We start from the raw sequence: 22,516 nt of genomic DNA, 5'->3' as shown, positions 1-22,516 counted from the left end.
TGTATTTTATTGCGTTTTTAACGCATACATTTCAATGTTGAAATTTATTTCTTGCACAGCATATGTGCAACAGTGGAAGAAAACACCACATTTTGTTCACCAACATCCCCCGGTTCCAACAAGGCCTCACATGCATGGTTCATGCATTTTTTGAGGAAGCTATTTTTGAGGGCAAAACTGGAACATGCACATTTCAATTTTTAAACTTTTTAAAACAATTTATCAGATTACTTGTAAGTGACAGGTTTAGGCCGCTGACATCAATCAGGGAGACCGATCAATAATCAGCGACTTAAAATGTCACCAACAAGTGATCAGGTAATAGTTTATTTTTATTTTTTTATTAATAATTTGTGTTTTTTCATAAGTACCCTAGATGACCCCTCTCTCTTTGCAGGGCAGGGTCATCCATGGGCTGCCATAATGATCCGATCACTCCTATTGGCCAGGAGTGATCTGATCATCATCAGCCCAGTATTTGACCTGGAAGCACCCTGGACTTTCAGGTCACTGCTGTTATTTTTATTTCTATTTTTTTTTATATACATATATTTTTTTTAACTCTTTCAATGCTGATGCTCCATTGAAGCACAGCATTGACTGATATTTAGTCCCCACAAGCTTGTGGGATGCTGCGATGGGGGTCATACACAATCACAGCATTGAAGGGGTTAATTGAGCAAGAGGGGGGGTAGGGTTAATTGAGCAAGGGAGGGGGTGAAGACCAAAGAACCCCGTCTCCCTGTCTCCCCGTCTCCCTGTCCCGTCTCCCCGTCTCCCTGTCCCTGAAGCTGCCTCTGGCAGCTGGGACACAATCTCCCATAGACTGGAGATTGCAGGGGAGGAGTCTCTTTGATCAGTCCTACAGGGCTTATGGGGGCTCGTTTTTGCTGTTGCTGGTCTGCCTTCCAGGGAAGCTCATGGAGCAATCAGGCAGCAGGGGGGTGTTGTGTGAGGTCCCCACACTTGTGTGGGGACCCAATCAACACACCACCCCCTTCCCTTTTTTCTGCCCCTTTTTCTGCCCCTTTTTCTGCAGTCGCGGTTTCAGCCTACAGAATCACTCCGTGGGAGTGATCGTAAGCTTGGGGGCAGGCTTAGAGTGGCTGTGCTGGTCTGCCCTACGAAACTCACGTCTGAAGAAAGGTCTCGCAGGAGATCTTTGGCTGTTTCTACTGCGGACAGAAGGGTCACTTTGTCAGACTGTGTCCCTCGAGGCCGGGAAACTTTCGCACCTAGGCGCAGTTAAGGAGCCTGTCCTGGGCGAGCATTTTTCTGCTCCTCTGATTCCTGATGACCGATTCCTTATTTCTGTTTCTGTGGGATGGAGTGGTCACCGGATTTGTACCACGGCTATGATTGTCTCTGGGGCTGCTGGTTCATTCATCGATTCCAGCTTCGTTAAGCAATACCATGTCCCCTGTGCTCCTCTTGGTTCTCCCATTGCCATCTCTGCCATTGATGGTTTCCCGTTACACCCCGCTGCCGTCACTCATAGTACTTTGCCTCTCCTGCTGCACGTTGGATTACTTCACCAAGAGACTATTTCCCTTATGGTCATCTCATCACCCAAGTGCCCCATTATCCTGGGGCTCCCGTGGTTACAATTGCACAATCCTTCCATTCATTGGAGACTTAAAGATATCACAGCCTGGGGATTGCACTGCCAGAGGAATTGCCTCTTAAAACCTTCCCGTACCAAGGCTAACCTAGCCTCTGTCGCTGTTGCACCGTTGCCTGCCTATTGCCTGGATTACGCAGATGTTTTTGATAAAAACAAAGCGGAGGTGCTACCTCCCCATCGTCCCTATGACTGTCACATTGAATTATTTCCTGGTACCATGCCCCCCAGGGGAAGAACGTACCCGCTGTCTCTTCCGGAATCTAAGGCTCTGGAAGCATATATCCAAGACAACCTTCAAAGGGGTTTTATTCGTAAATCCACCTCTCCGGCTGGAGCTGGGTTCTTTTTTGTTACTAAGAAAGATGGCAGTTTACGTCCTTGCATTGACTATAGGGGGCTCAATAATATTACTGTCAAAAACAAGTATCCCCTTCCTCTTATTCCTGAACTGTTTGACCGTTTGAGAGACTCTGTAATATTTACTAAATTAGACCTGAGAGGTGCTTATAACCTTATTCGCATTAGGGAGGGGGATGAATGGAAGACGGCCTTCAATACACGCATGGGACATTATGAATATACTGTAATGCCTTTTGGACTATGTAACGCTCCCGCAGTTTTTCAAGAATTGATAAATGACATTTTTCGTGACATTGCACTTCAATTTGTTATCGTTTATCTTGACGACATATTGATTCATTCACCGGATCTCGAAACTCATCAGAAGCACGTCCGTATAGTCCTTCAGCGTCTTCGGCAGAATAACTTATATGCTAAACTCGAAAAATGTCAATTCGCAGTTCCACGCATTTCGTTTCTGGGATACATTATTTCTGCTTCAGGGTTCGAGATGGATCCAGCTAAGCTCTCAGCCATAGCAGAATGGCCCCAACCGGCGGCCTTAAAACCTCTACAACGTTTTCTGGGTTTTGCAAACTATTACAGAAAATTCATAAAAAAATTTTCCAAGATCATCGCTCCCCTTACCGCCCTTACCAGGAAAGGGGCCAATTGTAAAATTTGGTCCGAAGATGCCGAACGAGCATTTTCTCTCCTGAAACAAGCATTCTCCTCTGCTCCTGTGTTAGTACACCCAGACGTCACTAAACCCTTTATTATCGAAGTCGATGCCTCCGAGATCGGGGTTGGGGCTGTACTTTCACAACGCAAAGAATTTCACAGTCGTCTACATCCCTGCGCCTATTTTTCCCGGAAATTCTCCTCTACCGAAGCTAATTATGACGTCGGTAACCGGGAGTTGCTTGGTATTATTTGGGCTTTACAAGAATGGCGACATCTTCTCGAGGGGGCTCGTAATCCCATCACTATCCTCACTGATCATAGGAACCTGGAATATCTCAGTGCGGCCAAACGCCTAAACCCATTCAGGCCCGATGGACTCTGTTCTTGTCCAGATTTAATTTTATTATCTCCTACAGACCGGGATCAAGAAATGTCAAGGCCGACGCGCTTTCCAGACAATTTATTTCTACCTCTGAGGACAATCCGACTCCTGAACCTATTATCCCTCCAGCTCGTATAATTTCTGCTATTACCACACAACTCGATTCTTCTTTGACGAAGCGCATATTGAAGGCTCAGTCTCGTTCTCCGGTTCACAGTGCTTGGCCCATGGGTACTCTATTTGTACCTGAATCTGAAAGGCGTCAAGTGCTATACTGGGCTCATTCATCCCTTATTGCTGGACATCCCAATGCTCGGCGCACGGCGGACATCATCTCTAGGGACTTTTGGTGGCCTGAGCTTCGATCCGACTGTCATGATTTTGTAATCGCGTGTCTTCAATGTACTACTGCCAAAGCTTCTCACTCCCGTCCTGCCGGATTGTTACTACCTCTGCCTGTTCCTGTTCGTCCTTGGTCCCATATCGCTATGGATTTTATGGTGGACTTACCTGTTTCTGAAGGTTGCACCGTTATTTTTGTCGTCGTTGATAGGTTTTCGAAGATGGCACATTTCATCCCTCTGCCCAAACTCTCCTCTGCGCCCGAATTGGTACCTGTTTTTGTTCGAGAGATCGTTAGACTCCATGGCCTCCCGACGCAGATTGTGTCTGATAGAGGAGTTCAGTTCACTGCCACCTTCTGGAGAACATTCTGTAAAGCACTAGGGATTTCTCTAGCCCTCTCATCTGCTTACCATCCTCAAACTAATGGGTGCACCGAGAGAACCAATCAATCCCTAGAACAGATCCTTCGCTGTTTTATTGGAGATCATCACTCCAACTGGGCCAGATTGCTCCCGTGGGCTGAATTTGCAAGAAATAATGTCACGCATGAAGCCTCTAAAGTTTCTCCTTTATTTTTGCAACTACGGCTTTCACCCTGCCACCTTGCCCTCAGTGTTTCCAGAGACTCTTGTTCCCGCTGTTGACCATTATTTACTTCAACTCTCTTCCATTTGGGCCAAGACATGTCAATGTTTATCTACAGCGTCTGAAACCTATAAACGCCAGGTCAATAGGCGTCGCCGGTTGGGTCCATCTTATATGGCAGGAGATCGTGTCTGGCTTTCCACGAAGAATATCAAGCTCAAAGTCGCCTCCTCCAAACTGGCTCCTCGTTTTATCGGTCTGTTTCGTGTTCTTCGGAGAATTAACCCTGTTGCTTATGAACTTCAACTTCCCCCTAGTCTTCGTATTCCTAGAGTTTTTCATGTATCCTTACTAAAGCCCCTTGTTTGTAATCGCTATACCAAGAGTATCCCGCGTCCTCGTCCGGTATTAATTGATACTCACCTTGAATATGAGATCCAATCGATCCTGGATTCTCGTAGATTCCGAAACACTATTCAATATCTGGTACACTGGAAAGGTTACGGTCCAGAAGAAAGGTCTTGGGTATCCGTCAAGGACATTAATGCTCCTCGCCTTGTACAGAATTTCCACAAGAAATTTCCTGATAAACCAGGTAACTTTCGGCCTTCGGCCGGCCCTCGAGAAGGGGGTAATGTCACCCGCTCCCGTGGATCCGCTGTCCCCCGTCGTCCTGCGTCCGTCCGCTCGGCTCCCGGCTCGCCGCTACACTTACCTCGTGGCGAGGTCAGGAGGAGGCGTCGGCCGGGTGCTCGGCGTTGCGGTCGTGCTCCCTCTGCTGGACACGCAGCAGTGTTTGTCCTCTACGTGTATGACCTGGATCGTCTGACTACCCGCTTTGGATCTGACCCACCTTCTGGCTGACTACCCGTCCTGTGTATGACCTGGATCGTCTGACTACCCGCTTTGGATCTGACCCACCTTCTGGCTGACTACCCGTCCTGTGTATGACCTGGATCGTCTGACTACCCGCTTTGGATCTGACCCACCTTCTGGCTGACTACCCGTCCTGTGTATGACCCCTGGCTCGTCTGACTCTGCGTTTGTTTTGCCCTCCTCCTACATTACTTTGGTGGAGATCTCTCCAGCTGTACCCAGAGACTATCTACCTCTCCATATCTACCTACTCCAGGGCCTCCTCACTGTTGGGATCATCGAATACCTGGGGGTTGCGTCTCTGCGCACTCCTCCAGGAGAAGAACTTCAGCGGTGAGTGCTCTGGCTTGTGGTAGACGTGACAGGATGGATGTAGAGGCTGCATAGGCCCAGTCAATCGGTCCTGACTGGGCGTTTTTTAAGGTAGGGGCTTGGAGCTGCAGCTCCATCAGCAAATGCCTGGTGTGCCCGATGGCCAGCATGGGCCTAGTTGATGGGGTTGTTAGGGTTAATTTAGGGGCAGGTATGGTTGAAGGGTTAATGTAATGCTGAGGACTGAGGGTTAAATTCATTTAATAAGGTTAACTTAAGGTGCAGTTAGAGGTAAGGGGGGGGCACACTAAGGGGAATCTAAATCCTGCTGGCAGTGAAGATTAACCTAGTACTTATTTATAAAAGTATTGTGTCAGTGTGCTGTCAACGATCACTTTCTTCGCTTAAACGGTGTTGCTGTAATGCCTCGATGTTGCATTCAGCAACACCGAGATCGGCATCATGGGCCATGTCTGGCCCCTCCTCGTGGGTGTCAACATCTGCCATACACTGTATGGTGGCGGACGCCCATTTTAAAAGTTTAGGAGGCGATCAAGTTCCAGCAAAATGTAAAAAAAAAGTCCAAAAAGAATAAAATAAAATACAAAAATTAAGTTTATTATTATGAGCAAGTGCTAAAATTAGCGCTCTATGTTCCCAAAAATCCTGACATGGAAAAAATTAAATAAAAATATCCAAGGGGTGTCTAATTTAAAAAATGAATGGTTTTATGGGGTAAATTGGAGTGGCTGGGCTTAAAGATAGGGCATAGGCACAGATTGACCAAAATGGGGGGGGGGAAGCGCACTTCCAAAATGTGGCATTTTAACGCCAAACACCAGACAAACCCATGCATTCAATACCCAGAAAAATACTACCACAAAGTGTGGCAAAGGCTGGTGGTAGAATCTCATGCAGGGAATGGGAAAGCATTTGACATACCTTTGGGGTGTCTAGTTTTCGAAAATATGTGGTTTGATGGGGTAGAGTAGGACCAGATGTAAAAGTTCCAAGTTAAAAAATGTGCAATTCCTAAATGTGGCGTTTTACCTCCCAAACAACCCGCCAAACCCACCCATGGGGGGTATCACTGTACTTGGGAGATGTTGCTGAACACATATTAGGATGTTGTTTGATAGTGACGTATACCAAGAGCTGTAAATCCATACCTGAAGCGCTTGTGATACTTGAAGTGTTTGTGATAAAAAACACAAAATAAATCACTACCACAAAGTTTGACAAAGACTGGTGGTAGAATTAGTGTATGGAAAGAGTTAAAATTCTAGCATTTGAAATTCCCCGGGGTGTCTAGTTTTCAAAAATATATGATTTGATGGGGTAAATTGCGTTGGCCGGCTTCAAAGATACCCGAAATGGCACATGGGGAAGAATTACCAGATTTGGAAAAAATGGTTTTCAAATAGCAAAACGCTACTTGTACTTATTGCATAACGTGCAGAAAAAAGCAAAAACACATAAAAACATTGGGTATTTCTAAACTCAGGACAAATAGTAGAATCTATTTAGTAGGTTTTTTCATTAGCTTTTCTGGATGAGTAAAGGATTTTTTGGGTAAAAGTCAGAAAATGTGTGTTTTTGGTTTTTTTTTTTTTTACATTTTTCATCATATTTTATTTTTTATGGGAAATTAGATAATACGATCATAACTATGGTATCTGAAGAAAGCCCTTCTTGTCCTGAAAAAAAACCAATATATAATTTGTGTGGGTTCACTAAATGACTGAGGAGAAAATTACATCTAAACATGAGCGCTACAAAAGTGTTAAAACAGCCTCGGTCCCAATGGTACAAAAGGTAAAACACAGCCTGGTCCTTAAGGGGTTAACATCCTGTCTGTTTATTAAATTATTTTAAATAAAAAAAATACATTTATTTTTTTATCAGATTAATCGAAAAAATAATCGGCCAACTAATCGATTATGAAAATAATCGTTAGTTGCAGCCTTAAGTTATTCTTTTCAAAACTTTTTGGTCTGTTTATACTCCATAACCCATGAACTATTGGAGACTTCACACAACTTTTTTAATCATGATTTATCTCACACTATAGAATTATAATCCAAATTATCCCATGATAAGATATTTGTGGCTTGTGACTGTTAACTGAATGTAGATTTTCTTTGTCCCAAAGATTCATTTAAATTCTTATTTAAATAAAAAACACAATTCATATGTACATTGATCCATTCAATTTAAAAATTATCTGAACAAGATAAATATTTAATTTTCTCATTTTGTTTTGCTGATACCCTCAGCAGTATTTACAACTCTATAAACTTAATATGTAATAAATAATAGAAGAATGAACTAAGATCAATCAAAGCCTGCCACAAAAAAGAAAAACAAAAGGTCTTTTTGTTTGGAGAAAGTGTGTTAGCTGTAACTCTCTATTTCCATTTGAGGGATCAACTAATTAGCACTTGTTTAAGGCTCCGCTCAGTGTTTGCGCATTAAATTATCAAATAAATTGATTAAATCACTGAATTGGGTTGTTCTGTGTTCTCTTGTTTATCGTGGAAAAACCTTTTGTAGCTTAACGTGGTTCATACCGATATGCATCTCTTGTTATTTCTTGCCTTGTCTTATGTATCTTTAATTTCAGTCGCCCTACAAAGCACCAATCCTACTAGAACGGTAGTCCACCGTGCCGGAGTTATAAATACTTTCACATGATACACATAACATTTCTGTGTTATGGATCTATTTTGTCAATGTTTACTGTTCTATTTGAACAAATATAGTTGGTTCCTGTGAGACAAATAGTCTCACAAGAACCAATGCAATGTAATGCCGCTACATAATTTAAGTAAATGAAAATCTCATGACATCACAGCCTCGCCTATGTGACACTTCATTCCTACACATTTACAAGGGAGATTAAAGGATACACACCTAACTGTGAAATGTCCACGGGGTAAAACAGGGTGTGATACATGATTTATTAAATATCCTAGTTAAAGGTCTTACTTTTGTTTATGACATATCTTTAAAAGTTTTTTTGGGGGGGGTTTGCAGATGACAGTATTCACAGAGCAGAAAATAAATACATTTTTTGTCAAGTTGGATTTTAACCAAAATTTGTTAATTTATGTTTATCAGTAACAAATGTATTTGTGTAGATGGCTAGCCTGGCTAATATTCATAGAACTATTCTTTTTTAGTGTTACAAATAGGAATGTTCAGATTGTAAAGTTCTGAATATGTGTGAGTATGTATATTATAAATAAAATGTAGCCTAAAAGCTCACATTTTTATTTGTGTATGAAAACTTGTAAAAGCACCACCAATTTGTGTGTTATTTCTGTGTTTAAGGTGGGTTTGATGAATACATTAACTTCATAAATAAACAAATACACAGGAACAAATATAAATAGCCGTATGTATTACATGTGGATTCTTCTCTTTTTGTGGAAGCTCTGTGTAGCCTGTAGTGTGAATAACAATGACAACAGGGGTTGGGACATTGCATGCAAAGTGACATTCCAGGGGTCCTAGTATTGACGTGTGCAAAAGGGGAGTGGTGGAAGGGTTTATATTTGTGGAACAGTACACAGAGAAACCACAGAATCTACAGAAAACGCAAGACATGAGGACCAAAGTAACAAGTATGTGATATTGGCAAATTATAGATTGTGATATTTTACTGATAATGTGTGTATAGAGTATATATAAATGCTACATTGTATAAAATACTTGTCATGGTTGGCGCTACATACTGTTATAGTCGTGAAAAGAATGCAAAATCTGGAAGTAGCTACACTGAGATAAGAGTAACCTGTGTAGAGGGGGATACTGACAATCATGTACTGGTACTGCTCACTTTGTTGTAATTCTTATAAAGATTGTTAGCACACAGTGTGGACTAGCTGAAAGGTGTGTATTTTGGCTAGCATAGCTTGTTGTGATAATTGTGTTTTCTGTGGTGGGATAAGCACTGTGCGTTAGTAAGGTTTTATTGATAAAGTGTGTTAAAACAAGTACTTCACACCTTGTTTGCTGTTATAGGCGTTATGTGATACTGGCACTGGCATGTTCATGGAATGTGTAAACTAATCCATTTGAGGTATTGATACAGTATAGAAGAACTGGATTTTTGTTCTTTGATTCCCACAGTAGGTGTCTGTTTGAATTGGCAGTGAATTCACCTTTTCACCTTTATTACTGTTAGTTTTCATTATCCAACAAATACAAGTATCCAAAGGGTACTGCCGTTGTACACATTGGTGACAGTGTAGGTTGGTCTCCTTAAAAAGGAAATCACCTTTTGGGAGTTTGGTCCGTGTTATATATGTCTGGATATTGCTCCATATAGTATCTGACATTATTAAGATGTATAATTATCAATATCAATTGCATCTCTGCCTTTTGGGTAAGATCAAGTGAAAGAAAGGGAAAGCTTGGTCCTCTGGCCTTAAGGCCTGGTGGCTTGAAGCCTGAGGTCTCAGAGCCCCCTGTGCTTGGTCCATTCAAGGTGTGTGCACTTATTTAAGTGGTTGTGAGGCCTTGCCGATCTGCACAGCCCTCCATGGCCTGGGTGTGCGTTTTGCCCTTCTGCACCTGGCCAAGTTGAGGATACAACATGAGGGACATACTTACATTTTGGATGACCCAACGGCGGCATCGGAGAAGCTTGCAGAGCTAAAAGCGTTAATGTGAAGCAAGTAATCTACCCTGCACCAGGGACTGTGATGAGTGCACAAGATTTGATGTTCTTTGTTTACTTGATTTGTTCTCTTTGGCCTCTGTATATCCTGAGCTGATGCTCACGGAGGAACAACAACATTGAGTGGAATATTTCCATTACAAACTGCTGATCTTCAGAAACTGATATTCTATTGGATCCTACGGTATTCTTATACAGATGCCCTATAGTTTGAGCAAACTTGGTGCAAAATCATATTGGGGGATTAACCCCTTAAGGACCAGGCTGTGTTTTACCTTTTGTACCATTGGGACCGAGGCTGTTTTAACACTTTTGCGGTGTTCGTGTTTAGATGTCATTTTCTCTTCACTCATTTAGTGAACCCACACAAATTATATGTTGTTTTTTTCAGGACAAGGAGGGCTTTCTTCAGATACCATTGTTTTAATCATATTATCTAATTTCCCATAAAAAAAATAATAAAATATGATGAAAAATGTAAAAAAAAACCACATTTTCTGACTTTTACCCCAAAAATCTTTTACTCATCCAAAAAAGCTAATGAAAAAAACTACTAAATATATTCTACTATTTGTCCTGAGTTTAGAAATACCCAATGTTTTTATGTTTTTTTGCTTTTTTCTGCCCGTTATGGAGCATTAAGTACAGGTAGCGTTTTGCTATTTTGAAAACCATTTTTTCCAAATCTGGTAATTCCTCCCCCCATGTGCCATTTCGGGTATCTTTGAAGCCGGCCAATGCAATTTACCCCATCAAATCATATATCTTTGAAAACTAGACACCCCAAGGTATTTCAAATGCTAGTATTTTAACCCTTTCCATGCATGAGATTCTACCACCAGCCTTTGCCACACTTTGTGTTAGTATTTTTTTGGTATTTTTTTTTACACAAATTGTACTTTGGGTATACATTTATAGCTCCAGGTGTACGTCACTATCAAACAACACCCTAATATGTGTTCAATAACATCTCTCGAGTACAGTGATACCACCCATGCATGGGTTTGACTGCTGTTTGGGGATAAAAGGCCACATTTGGGAAGTGCGCTTTTTTTCCCCTATTTTGGTCAGTCTGTGCCTATGCCCTATCTTTGAGCCTGGCCACTACAATTTACCTCATAAAACCATATATTTTTAAAAACTAGACACCCCAAGGTACTTAAAATGGTAGTATTTAACCCTTTCCATGCATCAGATTCTACCACCAGCCTTTGCCACACTTTGTGGTAGTATTTTTTTTGTATTTTTTTCACACAAATTGTACTTTGGGTATAAATTTATAGCTCCAGGTATACGTCACTATCAGACAACACCCTAATATGTGTTCAGGAACATCTCCCGAGTTCAGTCATACCCCACATGTATGGGTTTGTCTGGTGTTTGAGGTTAAAATGCCACATTTTGGAAGTGCGCTTTTTTTTTCCCCCATTTCGGTCAGTCTGTGCCTATGCCCTATCTTTGAGCCCGGCCACTCCAATTTACCCCATCAAACCATTCATTTTTTTAAAGTAGACACCCCTTGGGTATTTGAAATGCTTTTTATTTAAATTTTTCCACGTCAGGATTTTTGGGAAGATACAGCGCTAATTTTAGCACTTGCTCATAATAATAAACTTTATTTTTTTATTTTATTTATTTTACTCTTTTTGGACTTTTTTTTTTACATTTTGCTGGAACTGGATAGTTCCTCTAAAGCATAATAATTTTTAAATGTTACCATGTTTTTTTTAAGCTTTTTCTTTTTTTCCTTTTTTTTTAAAAATTTTTTATTTATTTTTTTAATATTTTACTAATCACATAGTGATTAGAAAGCTGGGCTCCATTGACTTGTATGGTTGAATGCAGTACCTGCATTCAACCTGCAAGTGGAGCCAGAGTTCTCTAGAGGGTCTGGAGACCGTCTAGCCAACTTTTAAACCTTTATTATTTTTTTTTCCCGGGCCGCCGCCATCTTACGGATGGTGAAGACTGCGTGCAGCTGCGGCTGTGACCGCTCTCCGGAGCGGTCACAGCCCACCTAGAGGTAAGTGTTTGGTGTCGCTGGATGCCTCCTGATCGAGGCATTCCAGCGACACCATTGAAGTTTAGGAGGTGATCGTTGATCGCCTCCTAAACGCTTTTAAAACGGGCGTCCGCCGCCATACAATGTATGGCGGCTGTTGACGCCCCGGGGAGGGGCCAGACATGGCCCATCATGCCGATCTCGGTGTTGCTGAATGCCTCGACATCGAGGCATTACAGCAACACCGTTTAAGCTTAGAAAGTGATCGTTGATCACTTTCTAAGCTTGTTTAAGTCTGATGACGTGTCAGGTACGTCATAGGTCGTTAAGTGACCGTTTTGCATGACGTTCCTGACCCGGCAATGGACGTTAAGGGGTTAATATCTTTCTTGTGTATACAGTATTATACAATTGTGTATATTTTCATTTTTTATATGTAAACCTGCTGAGGCTCCCAGAGAACATATCGTTTGTGATTTGAATTTAAGTATACTTTTTTTTTATTATTTTTTTTTTAAAAACACTTTATACACGATGGGTGTCAATTTGTAAGAAGGGATATATTCAATTGTTATATAAAACAAAAATTGCATAGCACTATCAATATATAGATATTATAGAAGGAGCACTGCACTTTATTTATTTTTTGTCTGTTTTATTGTCACATAGGGGTTATGTGTTTAGTGCTGGCAGCTATTTATTATATTTACTTTGCACACGCTATTTATTCACATATATATCAAAAGCGCCGTTATTCACTTTATTTTTGTAAATAATTGTTGGTAAATATTTGTTCCTAATGCACCTAACAAGACTTTTTTTGGCAGATTGTTGGAGACTTTGTCAGACTTTCCTCTCTAATGTTATGTTAGGGGGCAACTTTAATTACGTCCTGGACCAAGTACAGGACAGATTATGACCAACCTCATGTCCCTTGACGCTCCAACATGAGGGTACTTTAACTTCCTGCCTGGAGTACACCAAACAATGGCTAGGGTTGATTACTTTTTGGCTTTGCCGCACCTGTTTCCGGGTGTTGGTGATGCCAAGATTCACACTATCCATTTCTCTGACCATGCCCCGGTGTCGATGTCGGTTAAACTACAGACCCCTTTCCCTGCATATTTTGTAAACAAACCAGATTTTATTTGCTTTCTGGAGATGGTGTGGGGCAACTATCTAGATCACAATGTGCAGCATGTGCAGGATCCCCTTCTTTTCTGGGAGACAGCCAAAGCGTATAATTTCTTATATGGCGAGGCTCCATAGGGAGTGGCAGCAGAAGTTTGAGTCCCTGAATGTTGGGGTTTCAGAAGCCTTCCAGGCTCTTATAGGCAACCCGTCAGAACAAAATGGATTAGAATTTACCCAGATCAAGCAGCTGTTAGAAGCTCATTTATTGGAATGGGCACAAAAACAATTGGAGTACACCAAATTTTTTTTTACTTTTGGGGGAATAAAGCAGGCACATTACTGGCCATAATGGCAAAAAGACAGGGGAGGCGTCATATTAGCCACCTGCTGCTGTTTGTGGCGGACCTGCAAAATTCTCTCGATGGGGTGTTCGACGTGCTGTGCAGATGGGGTGCAGTCACAGGTTTTGCAGTAAATATTTCAAAGATGAGAGCTCTATACTTAGCGACGGGTAGGGTGTCCAGTCCTTGGACATCGTGTGGGTGTCTGATGTGCTTACTTATTTAGGGGTCAAACTGTCTAAAGATCTGTCAATGCTATACGCTCTTAATATTCCCCCTATCATTCAAAAAATTAGGAATGAATTATGCAGCTGGGAAGGCCTACATCTTTCCTTTTCAGTAGAGCAGCGTTGATAAAAATGATCAGCTTTCCTAGGTTGCTTTACCGTTTGCAGATGCTCCCAATTTGGTTGCCCCCTTCTGATGCAAAGGAACTAGATACAATATTTGCCAAGTTCATCTGGCAGGGGAAAATAGCTAGACTGAGCATGTCCCTGCTACAGCGGCCCAGGTCCTCCATGGGTCTCAATGTGCCTTCTCCAAAGGAACTATAATTTGGTGGCATTGATGCGATATGAGGTGGATTGAATTAGACGTGATGGTCTGTATACGGATCCGTGTCTGGAGCAGGCCGTTTGTCGGGAATTGTCTCTCGCGGAGGCTTTGCACACCTCTGTCTCTCAGCTCTCCTCAGCTCAGTTAAAGCTAATCCTCTCCTGATTACCACAATTAGAGCTTGGAAGGTGGGTTACCCAGCCTTTCAAGAGGCTAGACCTGGACGCCCTATACTCTTTGGGGAGTGGCATACTCACAATTGATCGGTTTCTAGACCATGCAGCACAGACGATACTCTCATATGAGGGGATAAGAGCTGTGAGACCAGAGTTGCCGATACCCCTCTTTTTTTAACACCCAATTTGTTCGTTGAATTATTTTAATTAAACAAAACATTTGCGTTTTTAAGCAGATTAATCGAAAAATAATTGGCCAACTAATCAATTATGGAAATAATAGTTGCAGCCTTAATATATTGTAATCTGTATGTAAAAATCTGATTTAAAATTACCCACTATTACCCCTTAGTAAATTTAATATATATGGTTTTACATACACTTTGATAGCACACATTGTCCATGTGTGTGACAGCACAGGGTAGACACACATAACAACATGGGTTAAATGCCATACCGAAGAAGCACAACCTAGGGAAAAAGTATAAATTCCCACAAGTAGATCACCTTTTTCGGCACGTCTGCCTTTTTATTACATATTTTTATATGCTTATGTGTGGCTGTTATTTATTGTGGAGGGAAGTTTGAAAGGAGAGTTGTGATGGGAGTTGGAGTGGTGGTGCTCTGTAGGAATAGCTTTAATAATCAAGGTTGCTTCTCTGCATCTCCACACCTAGCCCAATGCTTATTAATTATTTCTTGTGTATTTGTCACTGTATTTGGTTACAAAACTTAAGTGCTTATATCTGGGTTATCTTGATCTTTCCCCTTGATCTCTTTGGGATAAAAGAAAAAACAAAACATGTCCCCTCCCCAATAAAGTTCGATTCTCTGCCGCTCTCAGTGCTGGTGGGTGTGGAAATGTAACAAAAGGAGCTATAGTATTGAAGTCACAAGCTTTTGTAAAGGCGATCTGCAATAGCTACATACCCAGTGCTTAGGTTTCCAATTAGGCTTGCAGGAGGCAGTTCCCAGAGCACATGAGAATCACCTGTACAGACCGTTGGTTCCCATTACACCCAAAGCATTTTTTCATACTAGTATAACATTAAAATGTAGTTTTTAAAAATATGTTGTAGTTTTCTTATAATGTGTATTTGTCTTGTATAGTATACTGCATGAAAATCTGTACCTGTATTCTTTAGTTCTTGGGATTAGAAAGTAGGAAATCAGCAAAATTGCATTCAACATGCATTTTACTAGACACTAGGACTGGGGTGTACCTTCATCAGTAATTTTTTATTACTAGAGTATCAGTATTGATCAAAATGAAAGCAGTATAAGTAACGTGCAAGGATAGAAGCTGTTATGCCAGCATACATTTCTTTACCTTTCAAGAAGGAGAGGTGTTAATAGGGAGTCATAGGATTGCGTGGATGTAGTGACAGCTATTGGAGTTGCAGGTCTTGTATGGACCTAGTAACATTTCTGTCTACAAGATGCATGGTGCAACACCAAGTACAGTTTGTCATATACAGGTTCCTATTTTTTTAGAGTCTACAACAATGGTGGTTTTATATAAGGGGGCAAAATGTGGAATAAATGTTTCGATGTTGCTTCATCTAAACTTTTTCCATGCTTTTATCTTTCCAGCCTTCATGGATCCTGAAATTTCCATCCTCTATAGCAGCCCATGTCCTCAGGGACTTCCCCAGCAGAGAGTTAAAGTCCAGCTATCCCCACTTTACCAGAGACGCCAGCTGCCTCCTCCACTAGAAGAAAGGATTCTGTTGGAATGGGAAGAACGAAAACAAAAGCAACCGTGGGTCTTTAATGGAGCAAAGTTCAGGCTTCATTCTGTTCAAACAGATGAAGGAAAAAGAGGTAGAAAATATCAAGAGAGGCTTAATGGAGAAACAGATACATTGGAAGAAAAAAGAAGTGAGGATGATGTTGAGAAATTAAGGGACGACATTGGCAACAAATCAAAGGGAGGGCTCACCCTTCACCTTGCACTTACCTGCTACAGAGACTTTCTGGGCACCAACTGGTCAGGGGATGTGACATCTTTGCAAGAGAGGGGAGTGAGAGAGCATGGAGACATTGAGGCTTACCTGGCCCAACCATTGGGAGTGGGAGCTGCTCTGCAATGCGAGGATGGATGCTTTGTCTTCCTTAAGAGGAGTCAAAGAGTTGGAGAGGCACCTGGTCAGCTTGATGTACCAGGAGGACACCCTGAGCCCAAGGTGCGTTGAGAGAAGAACAACACTGGTCTTCAGCAATGTTATGATCTTGTTAACAATGGGTAACAGCTGAAGAAAATTAGACCACATGCCTTGTCCCATAACACAAATGGGGAGGAACAGAAGCCAAAGCAATAGCTTAGATCTGGGAAAGAATGTGGAAATAAGGGCATAGGAAAAAGCGAAGTGCTTAGGTGTTAGACGGGGCTCGACAAGAATGGCAAGGGATTTTATGTAGAAGGATGAGTGATTGATATTAAAATATGAAAGAGAAGACAGAAAAGAATAAAGAATAGCAAGACTGGGAAGGATTGGAAAAAGTTAACATTTTTTCACCCTTTTTAGGCTGTCGCACCCAATGTTCCTGAAGAAGAGCTATCCCTGGATGTTCTGAAACCAGAGTTGGTCATCAGGGAGCTGTTTTCATCCATCCTTGCAGAAATACGGGATGAGGTGGGTTACGTGTGTTCTGTGTTAGAATGACAAGTAAAATAAATGCGTTCATGTATCACATGACAACACAAAACCACTGTTGTAATACTTCACAGAATGTAAAGGCTCACTAAGTATTAATCTTTAAACAATTATAAAAAAAACATATTGAATGTTCTTTATGAGCATCAACACTTTAATCTTCTAAAATACAACATGTATTGTGCAACCATCGCTGAATAACAAGATAAGTTTTGTTTTCTGTAGAGATGCACTCCTGTAATTAGCACCATGACCACACAATGTCACTTTAATATGGTGAAATAATACAATGAAAACCATAACCAGCATCTGTCAGTATATTGAGCAATTACTTTTGTTATGTACATCGTCAGTGTACAAACCTTTGCAGCCCCTGAGGTCCTAGGCGTCTCCATGGTTTCTTGGTGCAAAAGCGAGCCCTTTGAAACCATCCCTAATCTTAACTTCTGTTAATCATGTCTGTTTATTATCATATTACTGAGCCTACATAAAGTGTCTTCTGAGTCAAATTACTCCTTAGTATCAGCTCACATAGTGTGTACTAGTTTCATATTTTCAATGAGATGTTCCAAGATGTAGCCATTTAGCACATAACTTGATGCAAAGTTATATTATGTATATCTTAATATTAATTCCTTTTGTTCCTTCAGGTTAACCTGCCCCTGTCTACCCTTAGCGACCCACTTCTTTTGGGCATTGCCCGTAATCATACCAGTGCTGGCAGACCAAGTGCTGAATTCTATGTCAGGTAATGAGTGGTTATCTGTGGAACACAAGCCTACATTGCATAAAAATGGCAAATGTACTAACTTTATATCCTCTGTATTTCAGGTGCAGCCTAAATTCCGAAGAAGTACGGCAAAGATATCAGCAAGGGGGACCAGAAGCTCATGAGTCTACAGATATTATATTTATAGACAGAGAGGTGACTACATATGTTTTTATGAAGATGTCTTTCCTTATGTTACATAATATGTTTGCAGTTACAGCAATATCTGCAATATCTAACAAGGGTAGAGTACTTGATTGGAAGGATATTACTTCAGATAAAACATGAAGTTGTCAGGGACTGGGTCCGTACAGATGACTGTAATGACCCAGAGTGCCCAAAGATGGAGTTCAGGAGGTATTGCACAGTAGCGGAGTTGGACAGGGCCTGGTGCAGGGTGACTGCACTCCCCCGAGTGGGCAGTGACATAGCAGCAGATGTTATCCAGAACAAAGCAGAACTTGGTGATATCCTACAGGCACCCTGGAGCAGGCATGAGACATAGCTCTACAGACGAATGTGCAGGATGCTGCAGGCTGGGAGTATGGAAGCTAAGCAGAGTAACAGCTGAAACATAGCGAGTAAGGGACAGGGAGACCAAGCGAGAAACATATCCAGACAAGACATGCATAATAGAGGACACAAAGAACAGGGAACAAGGACCACAAGGGATGGAGTGAGGAGCAAGGATCCTCGGATGCTTCTCCTTTAAGCAAGGATAGGACATCTTAACTGGGACATGGGGAGAGGAGAGAGGGACTGAAATCCTCAGATGATTCAGGGAAAAGAGGGCAAATGTACATAAGAGACAGACAAACAATTGGAGATTCCGTCACACCATATGGCCATAGTATGCTTAGCCCACCACTACGCCAAAGTACTCAAATATTCGGTGGGCCCTAACACTAAACCCTGCCTATTGAATTATTAATAAACTGAAACTAAACGTTGAATCTTAACACAAAACCAAGAAGGACATACCCTTAGACTGCTGACTGAGACAAACATAAACGGGTGGGGCACACTTTATAAAGGAAACAAAGCTGAAGCAAAGAGCAGAACTGGAATCAGAAGCACAGAACAGAGCATATGGAAATCCAGGGATGGATTACAGCAAAGGGGGAACTGTAGCAAGACAGGGAAAATCAGAGAAATGCAGCTCCACAGTCTGGATGGACCCTGACCGGAGTGAGCATTTTTGAGCATGGCTGATGGATGTGTCAGTAGTCCTAGACATGGAAGCAGGAAGACCATATTGGCCGTGTTTTCCCAGGACACACATACTGACCAGAAATTGGTTATGTCAAAATTATTTCCTACATATGTTCAAAGCTTGATAAACTGTTGACCCATTCTTACTGCTTGTCCATATTTGAGTTGTATTGTACTGTTATTTTTATGTGTTTATAACAGTATTTGACATTGTTACTGCAACTATGATAGCATTGATTTTTATCATAGGAACTTACCACTTGTATTGGCCACCCTTTCCGTAAATTAATATTTCTTTTTGCCCATGATTGCCATCCTGTTTTAGAGAATGCCTTTTTCTCAGCAGTTTAGAGATTAATATAAAACAGCATTCAAGGGTAATGATCCATTGACTGTTTCCATTTCCACTTTAGTAGGGAAAATATATATTGCTGTTTTAGCCAATGCAGTCTTTATTCAGTTAATATTTTTTATTGGGTCATACCATAAATGTTATCTAATTTGACTAAAGACTCATTTTCTACTTTAGTCATAATTATTCCTTATCATCGTAAGGAAAGCTTAGTATTTTTCATTATCCAATTAAACAATTTAATTGTGTTTGTGACTACCACATCTAATGTCTGTCAATTAAAGCAGGCTTCTTATTCCCCCTACTACTCTCCAGAACATAACCAGGATATCTTCAAAATGTATATTCCTCCCTCCTCCAAGGGATTGGTGATTGGCTTTTTTAATTTTAATTAGTATTTATTTTCTCTTTCTCCCTAGGAAATGTTGTCTCTTGAACACTCTGAAATGTGGAAGGAGCTCTGCCCATCAGCAAAAGGCTGTGTAAAACTTTATCTCCTAGTTTGGGAGCAACAGTCTTGATTATTTTTAAATTAGCCTTTTCTCAAAATGGACAACATCAAAACAGGACAGGGTGCTCTCATCTTCCAGTATGGATTTTACACAATTTGATCTGGCTGTTGTCCTGCTTTGTTTTTGAGATTTAATAGGCTAAAATGTCTGTAAATAGTTTCATGTTTAACTAAAGCTAAGTAGAAGTTGCATTTTTACTCTTACACTAAGAAAAATATATATATGATTACATTTTTTAGAGATGTTTGCATGTTAATTTGTTTCATAAATATGAGAACATTTCATGTTTCAATAAATTGGTTTGATGCTGTGCATCAAGTATGTTTGTTTACATAGTTTTGAGACAAACTTTATTACTAAGCTTTAGGGGGAAGTTTGACCAACCGGCTCAGGAATAAAGCCTCTCTTAAGGAACCTTTAGAATTTAGGAAATCCAAGTTGGATTGTAGTCTGATGACACTCACTGGCCACTATATTAGTCACACCTGTTTTATTGCTTGTTCACACAAATAGCTAATCAGCCAATCACGTAGCAGCAACTCAAGACATTTAGGCATGTAGACATGGTCAAGAGAACTTTCTGAAGTTGAAATCAAGCATCAAAATGGGGAAGAAAGGGGATTTAAGTGACTTCGAACGTCCTGGTGGACTTTAGCGAGGGCAAATCGCCCTCGGGATGCTGACCGGAGTGAAACACCAAAAACTCACCACTGAGTTTAGATTAAAAAATGGCTAAGAATGTATTTTTTTTTTGCAAGATTGATATGTCATTCTGGCATCAAATACTAATCTCAGTGACAGTACATCGCAATTTGATATAGATTACTTTAGCCGTGCCAGCTGCCCAGATTAACTCTGAATCCTCTGTTACATTCCCTGCCAGGGACGTTAGTGAGGAGTGGATACCTCCTTGTGGTACCTCACCTGAAAATCCCCTGTTTACTGCCAACCCTGGGATCAGAGTTAATGTGCCAGGATTGACCCTGCTCCAGGCTATGGAGCTGGTAATGGGGATGATCTGAATGGGTACTTTTTTTTGTTTGGATATAGGCTAAGAAAAGAAATTCTTAGGAAGACAACAGGAGCAAACACATGGAGGGGGTTAGGAAACCAGGTCCTGAGACCTCTGCTCCCAAACACATAATCTTCAGTAGATGATGATGCTCAACTGCAGCATCTTGTGATGGCGAGACTGTTCAGACAGGAACTGGAGACTCTGAGCAAACAACTGGGAATAAGAAGTGGCCTCCCCAAATTAAGCAACTCCCAGGTTTCAGTCACAGGCTGTGTCTCTGGATTCCATGGATCAACATGTACAGATGCCTGTATCCTTCAGGAGATCTCTGAGATGGTGATTGCTTCCCCACCATCTCCTAGGAGGCTTATGCTGACATATTCGAGACTGGGTTGTCATCACTACTGACACCAGTTCCTGTGGTTGGGGGAGTTGTCAACATACAGATTTTCTCGGCAATCAGACTATACTCCCAGGAGAATGTAGCCTTAATATCAGAGGTCTTTTCCATCTTGGCCCGCAAAAGGGGTTCTGCAGACATAGACCTGATGGCATGAAAGTAGAGTGCTTCTTTTCCCTATCCCCCCAGGGAAAAAGACACATTCGCCACTTTTGGAAGGGTTTTCAGGAAAATCAAGGACTGTGAATCTATGACCCAGAATGGCCTCCGACCCCATCAGTTTGCCTCTACTGGACAATCTTTTCTACAGGACCGGACTGGAAATGAAAAGCAGCCCTGGAAATATATGGATACCGGCCATATTGTATCGCGTGGTTGAGCTCTTGTGCCCACACACCACACCCCATACCCCTCACACACGCCTATCTGAACCATGCTATTTACCATCCAAATAGCTATAAATCATTCTATAAAAGTGTTAAAAGGTCCAAATAAGTGTACTGGATAAAGATGACATCAGTGCTAGGCAGATAATATAGGATAGACTCTGTGATGGGATTTGGAGTACATCAGTACAGATGTTATCTTACACCTGAAGCCACAATTTAGTGCAATGAATCCTTTTTTAATAAGGCATGCAAATTAAAATAAAGTAAACAACACAATACCTTTACTTTTCCTCTCACTGATTTCTGGACCTAAAAAGTTTTGTCCGCTGAAGTGACTACAAATTCAGGAGGGTGTTTTATCTCTGGATAAGTAAAAATTAAATCGTTCAATTTATTCCTACAGTAAGTAAAATGCCAGGAAACAGATGACCAAACATACACCAGGACAGGCTCTGCTACACTGACACTGAAACACACACACCAGGACAGGCTCTGCCACACCGACACTGAAACACACACAACAGGACAGGCTCTGCCACACTGACACCCAAACAAACACACCAAAACAGGCTCTGACACATCGGCACAAACACACACCAGGACAGGCTCTGCAACACCGGTACAAACACACACCAGAATAGGCTCTGCCACACCAACACCCAAACACATGCACACCAGGACAGGCTCTGCCACACTGACACCCAAACACACACAGGACAGGCTCTGCCACACCGACACCCAAACACACACCAGGACAGGCTTTGCCACACCGACACCCAAACACACACACACCAGGACAGGCTCTGCCACACTGGCACAAACACACACCAGGACAGGCTCTGCAACACCGGCACAAACACACACCAGGACAGGCTCTGCCACAACAAAACCCAAACACACACACCAGGACAGGCTTTGCCACACAGACACCCAAACACACACACAGGACAGGCTCTGCCACACTGACACCCAAACACACACACCAGGACGGGCTCTGCCACACTGAAACTCAAACACACACACCAGGACGGGCTCTGCTACACCGACACCCAAACATACACAAACCAGGACAGGCTCTGCCACACCGACACCCAAACACACACACACCAGGACAGGCTCTGCCACACCGATACCCAAACACACACACACCAGAACAGGCTCTGCTACATCG

At 41.7% G+C, this 22,516-nt stretch overlaps 1 protein-coding gene across 2 annotated transcripts in view; it reads left to right on the top strand.

Annotated features, from left to right (window-relative positions):
* Window positions 1-19,872, top strand: part of NUDT22 (nudix hydrolase 22) — a 35,108-nt gene extending 15,236 nt beyond the window's left edge. The window contains exons 1-6 of one of the 2 annotated variants that reach the window (XM_053449706.1): window positions 8,713-8,773; window positions 15,633-16,225; window positions 16,568-16,675; window positions 17,347-17,444; window positions 17,528-17,621; window positions 19,449-19,872. In XM_053449706.1, the coding sequence (XP_053305681.1) occupies window positions 8,755-8,773; window positions 15,633-16,225; window positions 16,568-16,675; window positions 17,347-17,444; window positions 17,528-17,621; window positions 19,449-19,550 (1,014 nt within the window). In that variant the 5' untranslated portion in view covers window positions 8,713-8,754 and the 3' untranslated portion in view covers window positions 19,551-19,872. Of the gene's footprint in view, window positions 1-8,712; window positions 8,774-15,632; window positions 16,226-16,567; window positions 16,676-17,346; window positions 17,445-17,527; window positions 17,622-19,448 lie in introns of those variants that run through there. The other variant, XM_053449707.1, reaches the window with a different exon arrangement.
* Window positions 19,873-22,516: the final 2,644 nt, after the last annotated feature.

The sequence above is a fragment of the Spea bombifrons genome, chromosome 10, assembly GCF_027358695.1.
Source record: "Spea bombifrons isolate aSpeBom1 chromosome 10, aSpeBom1.2.pri, whole genome shotgun sequence".
NCBI lineage: Eukaryota > Metazoa > Chordata > Amphibia > Anura > Pelobatidae > Spea > Spea bombifrons.
This window is presented reverse-complemented; position numbering and strand designations above follow the sequence as displayed.